The 19,255-nt window shown below is 39.3% G+C and overlaps 1 protein-coding gene across 3 annotated transcripts in view; it reads left to right on the top strand.

The window, feature by feature from the left end:
* The window catches only part of UNC5D (unc-5 netrin receptor D), a 1,240,412-nt gene that overhangs the window by 935,380 nt on the left and 285,777 nt on the right, over positions 1–19,255 (top strand). Inside the window, exon 8 of one of the 3 annotated variants that reach the window (XM_069213805.1) lies at positions 3,148–3,180. The exons of the other annotated variants lie outside the window; for them this stretch is intronic. Within the exon in view, the coding sequence (XP_069069906.1) occupies positions 3,148–3,180 (33 nt within the window). The remainder of the gene's footprint in view (positions 1–3,147; positions 3,181–19,255) is intronic. 3 annotated transcript variants of the gene reach the window in all.

Raw genomic sequence — 19,255 nt, 5'->3', positions numbered from 1 at the left:
TCATAAGAACCTGTCTTAAGAACGTCTTCTTTAAGATGTCACTGCTATTTATCTATCTATCTATCTATCTATCTATCTATCTATCTATCTATCTATTGCCTTTCACCCCTACCTCAACCTTCATAGAAGGCATTGATCTAAATTATACCGATGCAGGTTTTAGTTGTCACCACTTTAATTTGCCGGGCAATACATACCCGCAGCCTGTGTGATCCTGTACACCCGGAAAAAGAGAAAAGAAATCCCCTTTTAAGTAAAGAAAAATGACCTATAAAAAGTGAAACCGTTCTGTTAAGATATATGTGGACAGACTGATCCCTCATTTCCCGGGTTGTTGGCCTTCCAGAAAAGATGATTTGGTAAAACGTGCTGCCAAACCCACAGTAAGACTAGCGGCAGAAGGCATCCATAATGCTGCATCCAGTTCACATGCGAGGATTGAAAGGGAGCCCCACGCATGCTGATTAATCTACAATCTTAACATCGTGCTCTGAGCATTAATTGTAATAATACATCGGGTTCACTGCTATATTGATTCCTTTGCTTTTTCAAATAGCGGATTAATGAAAGAAATCCAAACTTTTTGATCATCAGAGGTTGGTGTAATAGGATTAGTTGAAGCTCTGTACCTATTTCCAAACATTTGTAATTGCTGTGTGCCTGTTTCCAGAAGCACTGAGTTGGTGGGTGAACAAATCATTGGCTCAACTTCGCATTTGAAGCATTTCTTGACACGGTCTAGCTCTCCCGGAAGAACATATTGTAAAACCAAAATGCTGTTAGCTCCTAATTTCTTTCCTTCCCCCTGTGTTGCCCTCATTCAAATATTAGCAGTTAAATCAGTAACGCTTCGAGTGAATTTTATCGGTAAACCTGCTGTTAATTTGCGCGTGTTTTGGGGATTCTTTGAACTATAACATTTTTCTTACACAGATGCCTTTTTCGTGGCATAAGTGAAAACTTACAGAAAAAAACAGAAATGTAGACCGATGTTTACAAGGAGCTTTGCGCTGCCGCAATGTCATTTTTATTTCGTAGTGGCAGTGCAATCAGTGCTCCACACTGCTCCATATTTACAAACTGACACTTGGGCCCAATGCATCAGTTTGTAGAAGCCTGCATCACATTATACCTGTGCCAGGTACAATGTATGCAGGTTAGGCGTTCCCACGTTAAAAGCCATGTAGAACTGACGCAGTGAAATTTACTTTTCACTGCGTCACTCTATGACTTGACTGCATAAAAATCCCTACGCCTCCACAAACCAGGTGTAAGGATTAATGCAAGACTTTTAACATGGAACTCACCTCTATGTTTAGACGCAGTGCTGGAGTTTTCTCAGATTTATGACCAACTCTAGCAAAGCATCACTTTAGTGCCAAAGGATGCATCATAATTTCTGACGCATCTGTGAATCCTTGCGTCATGGAGCTCTGTATTGTAATTACAGCACATCCATCCATTTGCGTTAGGAGCAAGAAAACTGACGCATCGATGGAGAATCGTCATTTTTTGTAAATGAGGCCCTTAATTTCAACCAAACATTTTACCTGCTAGAGAGAGTAGTCTGTTGGGAATGGTTTCTACAGGCATCTCACTTTAAATGTTGGTAGCAAAGATGAGGAAGTGTTTGTAAATAATAATATATGTGTCCCTCGAAGAGGGGCTTCTTATGTCTATGATACAGGTAAGGAAAGGTATAATGTAGGAGCCAATGGTAGAGGACCACATCTGAATTTCAGCCAGATAAAAGAAATATGTTTTTACCTTATTTGGAAAATAATATTTTGTCAAGAGCTCTTTAGAGAAGCACATCATGCCAGCATTATAATTTTCGGAGTTTGCAAAGTCTGTTACTCTTTTACAAGAGTTCCAGAAGAAGGAATATGACATTTTCATTCCCATTTGAAGGACTATACTATGCTTCATGTCAGACCATACCATGTCTTGATATCATTTATAGATGTATTTCTCTGCTTATCCCCCATCAGAGGGATAGACCATATGTGCTCCCTACTTGGAAGGGACTTTAGTATTTTTACCCGAGATAGAGAACATTATTTCATTAGTTTCTCCATTAGAGGAATAGGACACTTGTCTTCCCTCCTCTATGGGTAAAGCCAAGACTGAGTCCCATTGGAGGAGCAGGAGAAATCTAGAATCTATCAAAATAAATTTGCCCTATGATTACTCCGCTTGGTGGAACATTCCTTTTCCCTTGGAGAAACAGACCATACAGGGACCGCGTTAGAGAGGTGCACCAGGTACTGATTCCTTTTAGAGAGCTAGGCTATGTCTAAATCCCATTTGGCATAGTGAACTGTATGAGAAACACAGAAACCAGGACCATGCCTGCACTTCAGTTGACAGAACAAGTAATTTTTAATGCTCCCGAGGCAGATAAAGCCATGTTAGCACCCCAGTTAAGAGATATCATCCTGTGCCTCTCATCCATTTGCAAGAAAATAGTAACCTCTATTAAGAAGAGGATTATGTTCCAGTTGGACGAACAGACTATACCTGAGCAACACTTTGTGGAACAAACCATGGCTAAGCATCTGATACAGGAATGTATCATGTTAGAATTCACTAGGGAAGGAGGATTGTAGGTTGATTCAAATACTACCTCTCTCCCACTTCCGTGACATCATTTTTCCATTCAACATTTCACTACTGTAGATCGCCTTCTCATATCGCATAGCAGCAGTCTGTTGACAGATAACTACAACAATGCCATTCAGGCTGAGGCAAGCTTGATTTCTCTGTTTCACTAAAGTCATGACTGTAGTCAAGCTTTTTTTTTTTTTAGGAGAACGTGTGGATTATTCTGATCAACACCACTTTTGTAAAGAACGATCCTCCAGCCAAATTTTGTTTTCCATTTTGAACAACCAGGACATAAAAACAATAACTGATCCAGAAGGGTTTCTCATTATAGTATTGAATGAGTAGTGCTTTGAAGCATTGCAGATTGTGAATCTTGGACATAGGCAATAGGGACAGATCAACCTCATATTATGATTGTGGTACTTAATTGGGCTAACACTGACAGACTCCAACTACTGTTCCTATATGAAGTACATTTCTTTCTATCTTTCTCTCTCGTTCAAACTCTTGCTCTCTCTCTTTCTTGCTCTTTTTTTCTAGAGAAAAAACATCTTCATGAACTAAAACCTCAAAGTAAGTTATCTTTTATTTGCTTTATATATCACATACTTAGCAACATCACCTTTTTGTCTGAAGACCGAGGCCCTCCCTTCACATGCATGGTGACAATTCTACTCCTGTCATAACATGTAATCCACGAATGGTGTCTGCATTAACCCATTGGAAGTTACATGTCTTGCTTGGTCAACATAGAGCTACTCTGCAGTGCAGGCTCCATTTAAGCAGCACCAGTGAGGTGTAAAACTGGGCCCAGCACAGCTTACCCATAGGTCTAGTCGGAGATGTTTCCATTACTTAAGGTTGAATGCATGTGCATCACCCATGTAGAACCACTTGTAGATTCTGCCCAACTCCATATTTTGTGGTCTTGAAAGCTGTGTTTGCATGCTGAATGCTGAATGTTGTGTACGTCTTTAGAATAGATATTTGCTAGTTTATCTCCGAGCGAATCCGTTCTTCTTCATCATCCAACTTTGAACTTTAAACTCTATGTTGTCAAATACACTTGTCGTTCCGACCCACTAAAGATGTTTCAGAAAGAAGAAATGTAAGATATTTGAGAGGAACTGTCAGGCGATTTACTGTCTCATTCAACAATTCGAAATACAGAATTAATTGGTGCCGAAAGCATTTGCTCATAGTCACTAAGAAAAACAACTTTGCTTTGAAGATTTGGCTATTGCCTAATCTTCCGAAACACATTTACTGTTGCAAAATAATTTTAGTTTAATTTCATTTGGTTTATTTCGGCCACCAGGGCCATCAAAGCACAAACATCGACAATAATTCAAAGAAAAATGAGAAAAGGTAAAACATACAACTATATAAAAAATATATATGTGGCCCGCAACACTGCTGTACTTAAAGCATACAATGATGATACAACTGTCCTTTAAATAAAAACAATAAAAACAACAATATAAAAATGAAATAAAATACAAAAATCAGCTACCCAGGCTCTCCAAATCTTATCATGTGAGGAGACACTGTTCCTCCTGATTAGCCACATCGCACTAAGGAATGTCACGAGAGAGATAACTAACATTGGTCGCGTACCTGACCTAAGAATGCTAAGGGCAACTTAGTGACTATGAACACCTAAAAGTCTGAATACAGGAGCTAACCACTTTCTATGTAGCAATACATATGCGGGACAAGCATATAAAGTGTGGGATAGGGTTGCATCCTTGTTGTTACCGGCTGGGCTTACAGTTGCTTCCCCAGCTAACTAATTAAAAGTGAATGACCTTAAAGGTAGGACACTTACACAAAACTGAAAGTAAAGTTTCCTGTCCGTGGGAGCCAAAATATGATGTCAGACACCTCATGTAGGCTCTCACTTTCTAAATCAATAAAATCAGATGATAGTTTTGAACGGGTAGCAAGCTCCAATTCACCAGTTGCTTTAGCCAGCAAGTAACACTTTTTTAAATCATCCTTTGAAGGGAAGTTGGCAGAGTCTGGGCAATCCCGCAACTCAGGTAACCCTAACAAATAAAATGTTTTCTTAGTGCTCCTAAGCCAGGGTACTTTAGTAAAACAATCAGCTTTATGAACAGCGTCAAGGTCCCTTTCATAATGGGCTAACTCAGGGGTACACCATCAAAACTAAAGAGGACCCAGTCTTGCTTTACCTTCCAACCTCCTAACCGCCAGATCCTTGAATGATGGAAGCAAAGGAGTGCTCGCTAGAAGACTAGCTAAGTTTCTCACAAAGTTGTTTTCTATTCTAGAGAACTCATCAATATTAGAACATCCCCATAGTTCTGCACCATAAAAGACAGAACCAGAGGCTTTAGCTTCATAGATCTGTAGCATTGGTCATATGGGTTTGGTGTATGAGTCTGCATATTCCTTCAATAAAGCACCCAGAATCTGCTTCCGATCAATGGCTGTCATAGTGATGCACATCGCCCAGGTCACGCTTTCTGCAATTGTTATACTTAAATATGTAAAGAAATCTACCAGTTACAGAGGGGTGCCACCCAAAAAGATATTCCCCTTTACAGGTTTGCAAGAATTTAACAACTTTAATTTTGTTTTTAATGTGTTGTTCTCCAAGCCATGAGCGGAACGAAAATTAATTGAAACATAAGCAGTTTCTGCAAACCGCTCAGATCAACAACGTGTCATCCACAAATAGAAGAATTGGAATTTTTGTTTTCTCTAAGATAGCTACATCTCTCTCTACCGGAGTCAGGAAAGAAACTACATTGTCAATAAACAATGAAAATAGAATGGGTGCCAAGACACAGCCTTGATGCACCATTCTTAGTACCGGAATCGGATCCATCAACTGTCATTGATCTCCCCATCTAACACTTGCATAGTTGTTATCATGTAGGCATTCTAATAACGAAAGAATATGAGAAGGCATTGCCATATCGGCTAGAGCCTTCCATAGCCCAGAACGAGGGACTAGTCAAACACTGACTTTAAATCAATGAAAGCTACATAGAGATTGCCCTTATTAATAGTAACACTTTTTCCAGTATAACAATAAAAACTGAAACACCTGGCCTATGGTAGAAACTTTCATTCAAAAGCCAGCCTGAAATGGACTAAGAATACCATAATCTGTCATTCATTCCTGAATCTTTCTGCAAGCAATCTAAAAGACTAATAGGCCTATAATCACTCGCCAGGACCAATCCCCTTTTTTGTATATTGGTACGACTATCGCACCCCTCTGGGTATCATGGATTGGAGCCCCTGTGGCAATTGCATTGACTATAGCAAGAATATAACGAGACCATGTCTCTTTATCAGTTAAAAAGAGATCCGCAGGTACCCCATCTGGACCAGAGGCCCTCCCACACTTGGTAGCCTCAAGTGATAAAACAATATCAGATAGCACAAACATTTGAATATCAAAAAGTCACGGAGAAAGAAAAAGCAGAAATCTGCCCTTGTTCAACACAGCTAGAATCAGTAGAATATAAGAGGCTAAAATGGTCAACTCAATCAGCGGGGCGATATTTGTTGTTACTTCCAGTGCACTTGTACCTGGGCCTCTAGCAACCAATGACCAAAATTTAAAAGAGTCAATAGCCAGGGCTAACGTTAGCTATCCTGAGACAAAGTGCCTCTGATCCCATCCAATCAACCACCTTATGTTTTTTCAGCTTTATTCAGTAGTTCAAACCTATTGGAGGATAGTGAAAGGCACACTCCAAGCAGCACTCTAAGGTATCAATCCCCATTACTAAAAGTCTTGAAAAACTACAACCTTAGATCAAAGACTATTATTAATGGAAGTCAAAGATTAGAACACAAAGAGAAGATGGTATCATATTCACTGACTACTCACATCCATTCCAACTCTATGAATACCTAGGGCAGGTTATGACTTAACATTTTATTTTGGGAAGAATAGTTGATGGAATTTTTTGAAGTTAGTTTCTGACCAGGGTCAAACTAAGTCCTGGAAATAGGACACAGAAATCAACATAAAAGTGTCCCCTACCCCATTAACCAATCAGATAAATAAAACATAGTTCACATTTTGCAATCGAGGGCTTTTTGAACTTGTAAAGACAATCTATGTAGGTGTTTTGAAAGGTATGGGAGACTATGCATTTGTGCTTGGAGCAGTCAAAATGTGTGGTAATATCATTAAAATCAACAGTAAAAACTGGTTTACCGAACCACAAAAGCAGCCCACAAGCAGCCACATATCTGGTACACACACTCACCTATATGAGCAGCCCTTCAGACATAGCCAGTTGCTCTATAGGCCAGTGAGACCCTATTTCAGACATATTTGAGTGACAAAATCATTCCTGGTGTGAGTCCGGATTAGTTCCCGAGATCTGGATTAAACATTCAATTACACCAGCCATTCCATCTCTATCAGTTGTCTGACGGAGGTCCATGAGACCATTGTGTTCTGGTTATAGTCCTCCTTGACGGTTGGCATTCAAACTTTTTTATAACCCCTTTCTTAATGGTCCATCACCTGCTTAGTTGTTGAGCTCCACTGTGTTAATTCCTGTGGTGAATAATTTGTATTATTTGTTTGTAAACTATGATTAAGTTCATCCATTTATTTGCTTTGTAGTCGTACTCAGACTAGAACGGCTCCATGAATCTGCTGTTAGGCAACCCAATATTGCTCATGTTATCAGTTTCAGAAGCATAATGGCCGTGACAGCAGAGCTGTGAGTTGAAAATGTGTGATCTGTGGTACACAGATATGTAGAGTGGACTTGTTAATCCACTGAGTTATCTGAGAAATCTAATTTAGCTCATTAGCTGAAGGTAAATATAGGTAACCATCTTCCAGCTGACCAAGGCACCCCCTCTACATTTTCATCATTTGCTGGTTTACTGGTCCAGAATAGGATAACTAATAATTTCCAGACTGCCTTAGATAAACAAAAAATAACTTGGATGTTTTCAAAGAATTGTGCAATCTACTGCGTTAAGGTTTCCTCATCTCCCAGGTTTCAATACATAGTTCCGACTGTAAGGGCCAGCTCGTTCTGGACAACTCTTCCCAGTCATAACAATAATTGGTCCCTTGTCATTTTGGAGCCCTTAGTTGGATGGAAGGCAAACTTTGCCCTTCGTGGGTTGGAATCTACGAAGTTTCACACTTTGTCCTGCAGCTGTTGGCAAATAATTTACTTGATAAGAGGCATAAATAATGCAGCCCTGCACACTGAATAGTTTTATTGAGCTTCTTCCTTAGGAGTAGCATGTGGCAAAAATCCGCTAGCATAGATGGTCATAGGTAGGCATAAGTTTCACACAAAAAGCAAGAAGTTTCCCCAGTTTGCCGTAAGGTGGTGTAGTTAAACTTCACCCATCCCTGAAGCTAGGTCTGCTCCCAACATGGACTAGCCAACAGAATTCAAGCAATTGTATTTCCCCAGTGGTACCTGGGAGGAAGTCTGGAAATGTTATAGCAGCTGCTCGGTCACATTTTCTCATTTCCTTCCTAAGATATCAAAAGTTAGGACTTATAGAAGCAGAAAAAGAATTGGAACCTGGCACCGTTATAAAAATGTTATAAAATATTCAGCCCTGTGCCCCGTTATGTTTCTTATTCTTGTCACCTTAACATTTGGCAATGCTGACAAATATTTTTTGAATACATGCGTACTTGTGAGCGGTGAAGTTCACAAATTTGCACAAGGGTTCTTACAAAAGGAGGACTCACAATCCGCAAAGAATGCTTTGCTGATGTTATTTAGTTGTGCAGCAGTTGCCTCCTTTCATGTACACCTACGTCTGGTGTTGTGGATTAGGCTTGGTGTTAGCTAGGGTGACCAGACGTCCCGGATTTCCCCGGACAGTTCCGGTTTTTAGAGGACTGTCCTGGTGTCCTGATGCTTCTCTTAATTTTAAATAAATGTCCCGGTTTTTGGAACAAAGGTCAGATCATTAAATAAATGTCCCGGTTTTTGGGACAAAGGTCAGATCATCTAGGGAAGCATAAGTTAAGGAGGCCTACATCTGCATTGATGCATCAGTTTTCTTGCTCCTGCCGTAAATGGATGGATGTGCTGTAATTACAATACAGAGCTCCATGGGGCAATGATTCACAAATGCGTCAGAAATTCTGATGCATCCTTTGGCACACATTCACAAAGCTGCGCAAAAAAAGTAAAATTTTTAGTCCTTCTTTTATGTCTGACCTGTCCCGGTTTTTGTTCCTCAAAATCAGGTCACCATACGTTAGCTGACAACCAGAGCATCCCAGACCGACCAACCTACCAAAATACCCCATTGGACATGGGAGGATTTGTTGTCAATGGATAAGAGTCTGCTGTAAAGAGGCATCACAAAGAATATCTCATCTTCTTGGCTAAAATTATTATAACTTATTATGATATAAAGGATCAAAATTATAACTAATTGCAATATAAAGGATCCAAAATAGAGTTATCTTTCAGCTAACTGACTGTGTTGAATGTTTATTTGTGTGTTAGTAACCATTCCAACACAGACAAATGTTCAGTTTCTTCTATCTTTCACTTTGCATTCAACAGGTTTAATTTCAGAAAATCAATATATAAATATATATAAAACTAAATTTTTTCTACCATTCCACAGAGATGTTTTAAGGTATGTGTTAAGCAGGCAATTGCCAATGACCCCCACCTCCAAGAGGGCCCGGGGGAAAATGAACTTTTGCTGTTTTATACCTCCATTTCTTTATCTCAGCCTCTATATATAATTCAATCTTGTTTGACATCATAGGACTTCAAATAATTGAAAATGGGTAATAAAATTAAAAGTTGTCAATGGATAAGAGTCTGCTTTAAAGAGGCATCACAAAGAATATCTCATCTTCTTGGCTAAAATTATAACTTATTATGATATAAAGGATCAAAATAATAACTAATTGCAATATAAAGGATCCAAAATAGAGTTATATTTCAGCTAACTGACTGTGTTGAATGTTTATTTGTGTGCTAGTAACCATTCCAACACAGACAAATGTTCAGTTTCTTCTATCTTGCACTTTTCATTCAACAGGTTTCATTTCAGAAAATCAATATATAAATATATATAAAACTCAATTTTGTATACCATTCCACAGAGACGTTTTAAGGTATGTGTTAAGCAGGCAATTGCCAACGACCCCCACCTCCAAGAGGGGCCGGGGGAAAATGAACTTTTGCTGTTTTACACATCCATTTCTTTATCTCAGCCTCTATATATAATTCAATCTTGTTTGACATCATAGGACTTCAAATAATGGAAAATGGGTAATAAAATTAAAAGTTCTCCCAAACGAGGGCCCCCAAAATATTTCTTAACCTGGGCCCCCAGAATCCTTAAGCTGATACTGTGAATCCACATTCCTCACCCTCTTAAAAAGGCTGAACAACCCGTCTGCCGTCGTTCTGCAATCTGTTTTGCAGATTAAGAATAAAATGGACAGAGGTTTACTTGATAAATTATTCTTTTTTGAAGTACTTTTCATCTATCGCTCAAAATCTAATCAGCAGATATGATTGACAGGCCCACGTGCAGTAATGGACGCCGCTTTAAAGAAGTCCTTAGGGATAAAGTAAATGTCCGTGCTGTGCAATTGCACCAGGCTCTTCATGTTGGTGCCAACGATCAGGCACAGGAAGTATTACTGCCGCCGCTCTTCAGTGGGAGAACTGTTTAGGTGAATGGCATATGAATCAGCTTTGACGCAAAATCAAAGTCAATTATCATGATAATTGGAGAACAACCTGATTTAATGTGCGGGTTCACACAAGTGAGTCCCATCCATTTGTGACAGATACAGAGCGCAAGAGAAAATGCAACCATTCTTACAAGATTGGGACCGTCATTACAGCAGTAGTGTCAAACCTTTAATCTGTGAAAGAATCTGGATTTTGTCTCAACTAATGAAATGTTTTTCATGCAAAAGCGCAGTTATGCTAGAGGTGGGAGAAATCGTGCACCTTTCCCGACAAATGATGGTAAAAGGATGAGAATGATGGATGCGAGAACTGAGAATTTCAATTTTCTTCAAGTTTATTCAATGAAGTACAGGGGCCCAGCCACAAGCATCCTCGTACTCTGCCTCCCGTTTGCAACTTATTCGCATCAGGATTCGGAACTCACAGCTCAAATAGGCAGTGGCGGGCCATCAATTAAAGAACAACAATAATGCAATGTGTGCAACTGCAAAATTGAAACATACGTACGTCATAACACATTCATGTTTGGTATGACTAGTAACAAAGAAAGGACTAACTATATGTATACATCTTTACATCTTCTTCCCCTTTAAAGAAACTAAAGTACCTTTTTACTGTAAGTGTTAAAAAAGAAAATAGTCCTTGTACTTTATTGGTACTATGACATCACGTGATGGTCTGGTTACTGTATTCATTTCATCAATTGAAGTGCTTGCGTCCATTGTGCCAAATGAAGTATCTGCAGTGCTTTGAGATTGACTCACATACGTTTCTTGCGGATCTACCATGCCAGTGGTTTGTGAACCAATGTGCGGTTGTCAGTGAACGAGTATTGAGTCAATATTCCTGTTCCCTGTATACTTGTCATCAAAAGACCAGTGAGAACTAGCATTTATATCATTACTTTGCTCATTTTTGTTAGATAAAATCCTCGATGCCTGATCAGCAGAAAGTTTTACTAAACACTTCCCACCCCACCATCCCTTTTTATCCAAATATAAATAACCTTTTGACACTTTAAATATTTGAACAGGTGAGGAAAAAACAGAAGCACCTTTTTTGACCTTGACTGGGCTTTTGATAATGACCCAATCTCCAATACTGAAATCCTGATCCTTGACCTTATGTTTCGAATCATAATATCTTTTGTAACTTTGGTTTCTGGGAGGTGTATTTTTTTGTTTGTCTATACATGCAGAACAATTTGATTTGGTATTTAATTATTTGATCCAGTCTGGAAACACATTGGATCTGAGATCTCTTTTACTCAAAAGATGGAATGGAGATATCCCAGTAGTAGAGTGCGGTGGTAATTAGATAAGACCACATTTTCCTCCTCAAGAATCCTTCTACAGGTGTATACGTTGAAAGGGCTGTTTGAATCCCCTCCTTCATGAATTTGTTCATTCGTTCAATAAGTCCATTAGAAGAAGGGGAATACAGAGCCACCTTAAGATGTTTGATATGATGAGACAACTAAAAGATACTCATCTGTGTTGACATAAAATGTGGACCATTATCTGTTACCAATTCTTTAGGAGTGCCCTCAGTATTAAAAATCTTGTCTAGGAATCTTACAGCTGCAATGGTGTTGGGTGCAGACATAAAGTATACCCATTTAGAATAATAGTCTATTAAAATCATAAGATACTTTTTGTCTGCAGGCAACAGATCAAAGGTACCAACAGAATTTAGGGCAACTTTGCTCCAAGCCTCATTTGGTATTGGGACAGTATGGTGTATTAGAAGTTTTTCAGTGTTTGTCTGATAGTAATCATTTTTGACATCTGTTAATCCATTCTGAAATATTATTATAAATTGAGGGCCACAAAAAATGCTGTTTTAGACTTATACGGATTCTACCTACCCCTAAATGTCCTTCATGTGCAGCTTCAATGAGTTTATTACACAGTGACACTGGTGGAACACTAACATCAGCATGCATAAGAACCCCTTTCACAATGGATAACTCTGTCGCTATTTGTGGAAGTGGTTTAAAAGGCACAAAGAGACTTTTCCTTGGGCTACCCTTTTGTTACCAAATCCATTGCCATTTGAAGAATGTAATTGTTTTGTGTGGCATCTAGCCAGTACCTATAACGTAAAACACCTGTTGATTCCAACATATCTTCTGTACTTGCCATGTCACATTCTACATTATCTTGAATATAAGTTTTTGGATTATGTTGCAAAGGCATTCTGGAGAGATAATCATTACTGATATTTTGTCCCATCTATGTGTGTCTGATCACAAAATTGAATTCTTGTAAACAAGACAACAGCCTCACCAGTCTTGATAAGGCTTTGCTTGTTCCATTGCCATTTAACAAATATAATAGAGGTTTGTGATCCGTTAAATCTCAAATTGTGTTCCCCATAAGTTTGTCTTGACTTTTTCCACAGCCCAGGAAGAGGCAAGAGTCTCTCTCTCTATTGTGCTATAGTGAGACTCTGCTTGTTTTAGACTTCTGTATGTGAAACAAATCGTATGCTCCTTTCCAGAAATCCATTGACACAGCACAGCACCTAGTCCACATTGAATAGCATCAACAGTGAGAAAGCATTTTTGACCTGAAATGTAAGGTGTCAACACAGGATCATTGAGGATCAAAGGTCTAACAGTCTGAAAGGCTTGATTAGAAATGGCTTCCCATTTGAATGGCACTTCTTTCTTAAGTAAAGAATGTAGAGGCTCAACAACTTGAGCATACCTAGGTACGAACCTAGAGTAAATTTTGCTCATGCCTAACAAAGATATCAATGTGTCTTTATCCTTTGGAGGAAATACCTCTGCAATGGCTTGAGTGAGTGAAAAACTTGGGTCTAATCCAAGTGGAAGTAATAGTGTGATCCAAATAATCCAAGTTGTTTGTGAGGACTTTGCATTTATCATGACCCAGTGTGATTCCCCCATCCCTAAAGATGTTTAAAACTTTTTTTTAATTACCATGTAATCTGAGACAGTCTTTGAGAATATTGGTACATCATCCTGATAGGCTTGTACACCATGAATCCCTTTCAAAATGTGATCCATACGTTTTTGGAAAACGCTTGCTGCTGAAGCAATCTCAAAAATGTGTATGCCCCAAATGGGGTCACAATGATAGTTAGTGCACATGATTCTGGGGATAATAGTATCTGATGATATGCAGATGTTAAGTCTAAAAGGCTAAATACTTTGGCAGCCCTAATGTTTGCAAGTAAGTCTTGGATTTTTGGGAGTGTGTAGCAGTCAACAACAATGTTCTTAATTAGGGTGCATAGAGACGAATATCTCCAGTCTTTTTGCCTACTACTACAATGGTACTGACCCACTCAAATGAGTCTGTGGTGGTAGTTATGCCTTCTATAAGTAATTTGTCTAACAAATGTTTGAGATTGTCCATCAACCTCAGTGGACTTGGTCTGACCTTATGTGCAATGAGAATGGCATTCTTTTTAAGTTTAATTACATGTTCAAACTTGGTGATCTTGCCAATCTTAGAGTCAAATACTTCTGGAAAACATCCTAAAAACGTTTATACTTCATCCTCATCATTTATGTCTGTTACCAGAGCAACCTGTGTGTCATTCAATTGTATTGGATTGTCTGAATCTGGAACAAGTTTCAGACACAGCAGTGCTAAATCCTACCAGCCCACATTGTTTTTGCCTTTAACTGCAAAGTTTATCTTAGTCATAACTTGTCTACCCAAATATGAAAGAGTTTCAACAAAATAGCCCATCATATCAGTGCTGTTATCTCCATACGCCTTAGGTGAAATACCTATTTGTTGTAATTATATTGAAAAATCACCACTCATTACATCACAGAACAGACTCTTGGCTTTGGGCCTTACTTGAGAAAAATGAGCAGTGTCAATAGTTGAAAACATTTTTTTATCTCATCTTGCAAGCAATCATCATTTAGTAGCACATTGTTCATATGTACTACATTCTTTCCTCACCACACAGACAAAAAATGCCCCACTGTGTGACATTTGAGGCATTTCTCACCTGAAGCTGGACATGTAGGAGTATTATTCAGATGTGAACAAGACCCACATCGGAAACATACTGTACCAGACGTTTTGGAAAAGGGTTTGATTGCTCTGTTTTTTAAAGACATTGAATTAATTGATTTGATTTTGTGGACTAAATTAACACTAGAATTATTAGATAGGTAATTTGAAATACATTTGGAAGAAACAATAGCACATTCAATCCCTTTTGCTATGTCAATAACTTTAGTAAGTGAGGGATCTCTACAACTCAAAATTCACTCTTGGATTTTTTTAGAATAACAGCTGTAGACAAATTTATCTCTAATATAAGTATTCAGAATTGGTCCAAAATTGCAATTGAATGCCAGGTTTCTGAGTGCTGAGATGCACTCCTCCACAGGAGTCTCATCTACTTCCTGCTTTCCCTACATGAAATTAAATTGCTCCAACGTGACACTGTGCTGTACCAAAAAACCTCCTGTTTAACCTTTGTAGTGCCTCAGGTTAAACATTCCAGTTACCACCATTATCAGAGGGTGGACTTAATATTGGTAAGTTGTCAAATATTTGTTGTCCTCCTCTGCCAAAGTAACTAAATAGCAGTGGCAATTTTCTCTTAGGGGAATCATTTTCTGCATTTATTGCAATTACAACATTTTTAAATTAACAATACCATATTTTCCATGGCATCTTTGGTTTTCCAGGTAGTGGTATAAATGTAGTTAGTTCTACCACTTTTTGATAATTTGTTATGCATTCAAAAGTATTTAATTAATGGAACTAACAAATGCAACTAACAAGTATTGATGATGCCAGTGACAAGGATTCATCCAATTCAGAAGTATTTGTGGTAAATGTCCTTTAAAATACCATGTATTTATACGCTGCAATCTGTTATGCCCCCAATCCAATATGGCAACAAAGCGTAGCTTCATAACAGCAGTACTCATGTTAGCGTCTTGAAATGTTGTGCACATGAGAAAGCAAAATTTAATCTGATGAGTCAAAAGCCCAGTATGCCACAAATAAATCGACAGAGGGGCCTGAATCAAATAACCTTCTTCAAAACATAGCCAATTCAGCAGGTGGCAGTAACCAAGAACAATGTCACCACTCCAACAAATTCACAGCACTCAATGAAATCTGGAAAAGCGCACAAAATTCTAGGGGGTTCCTGCGGATTCAAAGTAGCTTGTCGCCAGACATAAAAAGGTGAGAATGATGGATACTGGAACAGAGGAGTTAAATTTTCTTCAAGTTTATTCCTTAAAGTACATGAGCCCACCAATAAGCGTCCTCACACTGTGCCTTCCATTTGAAATTGCTTTGTATCAGCATTTGGAAGTCACAGCTTGAGTAGGTAGTTGCAATGTCATCAATTAACCCCTTAGCTGCTGTGCCACCCTCTCCCCCCAGTGCTGAGCCCTTTTTTGGATTTGGGGGTAGTTCGGGCTTAGGCCTTCATAACTTTTTGTCCAAATAAGGTATCCACACCAAATTTGCATCCTTTATTTCAACATCCAAGGGATGATTCTAAAGGTACCCAGAATTTGTGGGTTCCCTGGAAGAGACCAAGAACTTAGCCAAAATACAGCTAAAATGTAGGTTTTTTTTTTTTTCAGAAAAATGGTAAAACAAAAAAGGGCTGCAGAAGAAAGCATGTGTTTTTTTTCCCTTGAAAATGAAATCAACAAAGGGTTTGTGGTGCTAACAGCACCATCCTCCCGCCTTTCAGGAACAAGCAGAGTTTAATCAGAAAACCACACTTTCAGCACAATTTCGGCATTTTACTGGGACATACCCCATTTTTACTATTTTTTGTGCATTCATCCTCCTTCCAGTTAGTGACAGAAATGAGTGTGAAACCAATCCTGGATCCTGGACAGCTAAACATTTCTGAAAAGTAGACAACATTCTGAATTCAACAAGTGGTCATTTGTGTAGATCCTTCAAGGTTTTCCTACAGAAAGTAACAGTTCAAATGAAAATAATATTGAAATTGAGGTGAAAATAGAGACATTTCCATCCACTTTTTCCAGCTATGGCAGATTTTTTAAAGCAATATACCGTTACGTCTGATGGACTCTTCTGGTTGCAGGGATATATGGGACTTGTAGTTTCATTATAAGCGTAGGTACCCATAGCCAATTACTGAGCTGCTCCTTGCAATGGGTTTTAATTGCATACAGGGTATACAGCAATTAATTTGATGAAATCTGAAGAGTGGAAAATAGGTATCAAGGAAACCCTTGTATTTCCAAAATGGGCAGCGGATAAGGTGTTGAGAAGCAGTGGTTATTTGCACATCTCTGAATTCTGAGGTCCCCATACTAGAATGTGAATTACAGAGCATTTCACAAATAGACTTCTTTTTTTACACACTGTCTTACATTTGAAAGGACAAAATGTAGAGAAAGACAAGGGTCAATAACAATTGTTCTTCTATTCTGTGTCCCACCGAGTCTCCTGATAAAAATGGTACCTCAATTGTGTGGGTAGGCCTACTGCCCGCGACAGGAAACGGAACATGGACACATCACATTTTTACATTGAAATCTGACCTGTGCATTTTTGAAAAATAAACACCTAGGGGAATCCAGGACGGGGTGACTTGTGGGGCTCTCACCATGTTCTGTTACCCAGAAGCATTTGCAAACCTCAAAATTTGGCAACAAAACACTTTTCCCTTAGATTTCAGTGCTGCAAAGTTCTGAAATCTGAGAGGAGCCACAAACTTCCTTCCACTCAGCGTTCCCCCAAATCTCCAGATAAAAATGGTACTTTACTTGTGTGGGTAGGCCTAGTGCCTGCGACAGGAAATGCCCCAAAACACAACGTGGACACATCACATTTTCCCAAAGAAAAACTGCGGTGTTTTTCACAAAGTGCCTAGCTGTGGTCTTTGGCCTCTAGCTCAACCTGCGCATAGAGTAACCTAGCACAACTATACATTTGTGAAAAATAGGCATCTATGGGAATTCAGAATGGGGTGACTTGTGGGGCTCTCACCAGGTTCTGTTACTCAGAATCCTCTGCAAACCTGAAGATTTGGCCAAAAAACACTTTTTCCTGTGCTGGAATCTGAAAGGAGCCACAAACTTCCTTCCACCCAGCATTTCCCCAAGTCTCCCGATAAAAATAGAACTTCACTTGTGAGGGCAGGCCTAGTGCCTATGACAGGAAATGTCCCAAAACACAACGTGAACACATCACATTTTCCCAAAGAAAACTGACATGTTTTTTGCAAAGTGCCTAGCTGTGGTCTTTGGCTTCAAGCTCAACCGGCACATAGGGAAAACTAGCAAACCTATACATTTTTTAAATACTAGACATCTAGGGGAATTCAGAATAGGGTGACTTATTGGGGTCTCACGAGGTTCTGTTACCCTGAATCCTTTGCAAACCTCAAAATTTGGCAAAAACAAAAAACTTTTTCCTCACATTTCGGTGATGGAAAGTTCTGGAATCTGAGAGGAGCCACAAATTTCCTTCCACCCAGCATTCCCCAAAGTGTCCCAATAAGAATGGTACCCAACTTGTGTGGGTAGGCCTCTTGCCTGTGTCAGAAATGGATCACACAACTGCCAATGTTAGTCCTCACATGAGGGCAACTATTGACCCTGGGGTGATCCATTCCTGATGCAGGCACTAGGCACAGGCACTCAAGTGGGGTAGCATTTTTATCAGGACAGGTGGGGAAACACTGGGTGGTAGGAATTTTGTGGATCCCAGCATATTCCTGTAGTTTGTGTGACAGAAATGCAAGAAAGAAAAGGGTGATTTTTCAACATTTCACCTTTGCAGGGTATTCTGGGTAAGAGAATGCTGGGGAATCCACACAAGCCACTCCTCTGTGGAATCCCATGGGTGTTTAGTTTCCAGAAATGTCTGGGTTTCGTGGGTTTCTCTATATGGCCGCCGAGCCCAGGACCAAAAACGCAGGTGCCTGCTTACACAACCAGGTTGTTTTGTGATAGATAATGTTGATGTCTCCACAATACGATTTGGGCATTGGAATTTGGGGCTGAACTAAATTGGGGATGCGCCCAAAAGAGCACTCTTTTTGTGCTTGCCACCACATGCACCTGCTCTCTGAGTTGGGCTAACCAGCTACTGTCCCGCTGCACAGACTGTGCTTGTGACGGGACAGCAGGACTATCATCATCACCCCTCTCAGAAGAGGAAGAGGAGTTGCTGGAAAAATCACTCCTGTGCCATTGTCCTATCAATCAGATGCTGTCTCAGTATCTGCTGTCTCAGTCTCTGATCCTATGTCAGAACTGTCCTCTATAGCCCGAGTTAGGGCTTGAGTAGCAGTCATCCAACGAGACGCCATCTCTGCTATTGGGTAAACTCTTGCTCTCAAACATTAGCCTATGGAGACAGTCACAAAATGTGCGGTGTGTGTGTATGATGCGTGCAACAGTAAAGGTCAGTCACCTTACCTTTGCTTCTTCCCTCAATCAGCACGTTCTCTCAAGACACTCAAAAAAACAAAAAAGAAACACTATTATTTCACCTTGTCACATACCAACTGTCGCAGTCTTTAGTGCCTCTGGCTCCCACTCCAACAATCATTATTGGTACTCCCACTCCCATGATCTCCTCCTCGGACTTCCTCACTACCACCTACCAAAATGCCCTTCATCTCTCCATAGCCCCCCTCGCACATACATTTAATTTGTATTATAGCGCAGGTAATGGCTGGCTGTACTAATCTACGCAGTTATTTACATAAAATACAGATTTGATCTTTGCAGTAGGCAGATAAAACTTCTGCGCTACTTTATGGCATCAAAACTGCCACTAGACAAAAGACAGATTCTTTTGTAGCAGAAACATAATCACAAGAATTACTTCTCTCTCTCTCTCTCTCTCTAGATATATATATATATATACATATATATATATATATATATATATATACATATATATATATATATATATGTATAT

Source organism: Pleurodeles waltl, chromosome 11 (assembly GCF_031143425.1).
Source record: "Pleurodeles waltl isolate 20211129_DDA chromosome 11, aPleWal1.hap1.20221129, whole genome shotgun sequence".
Classification (NCBI taxonomy): domain Eukaryota; kingdom Metazoa; phylum Chordata; class Amphibia; order Caudata; family Salamandridae; genus Pleurodeles; species Pleurodeles waltl.
The sequence above is the reverse complement of the archived record's forward strand: the minus strand, read 5'-3'. Positions and strand labels throughout refer to the sequence as shown.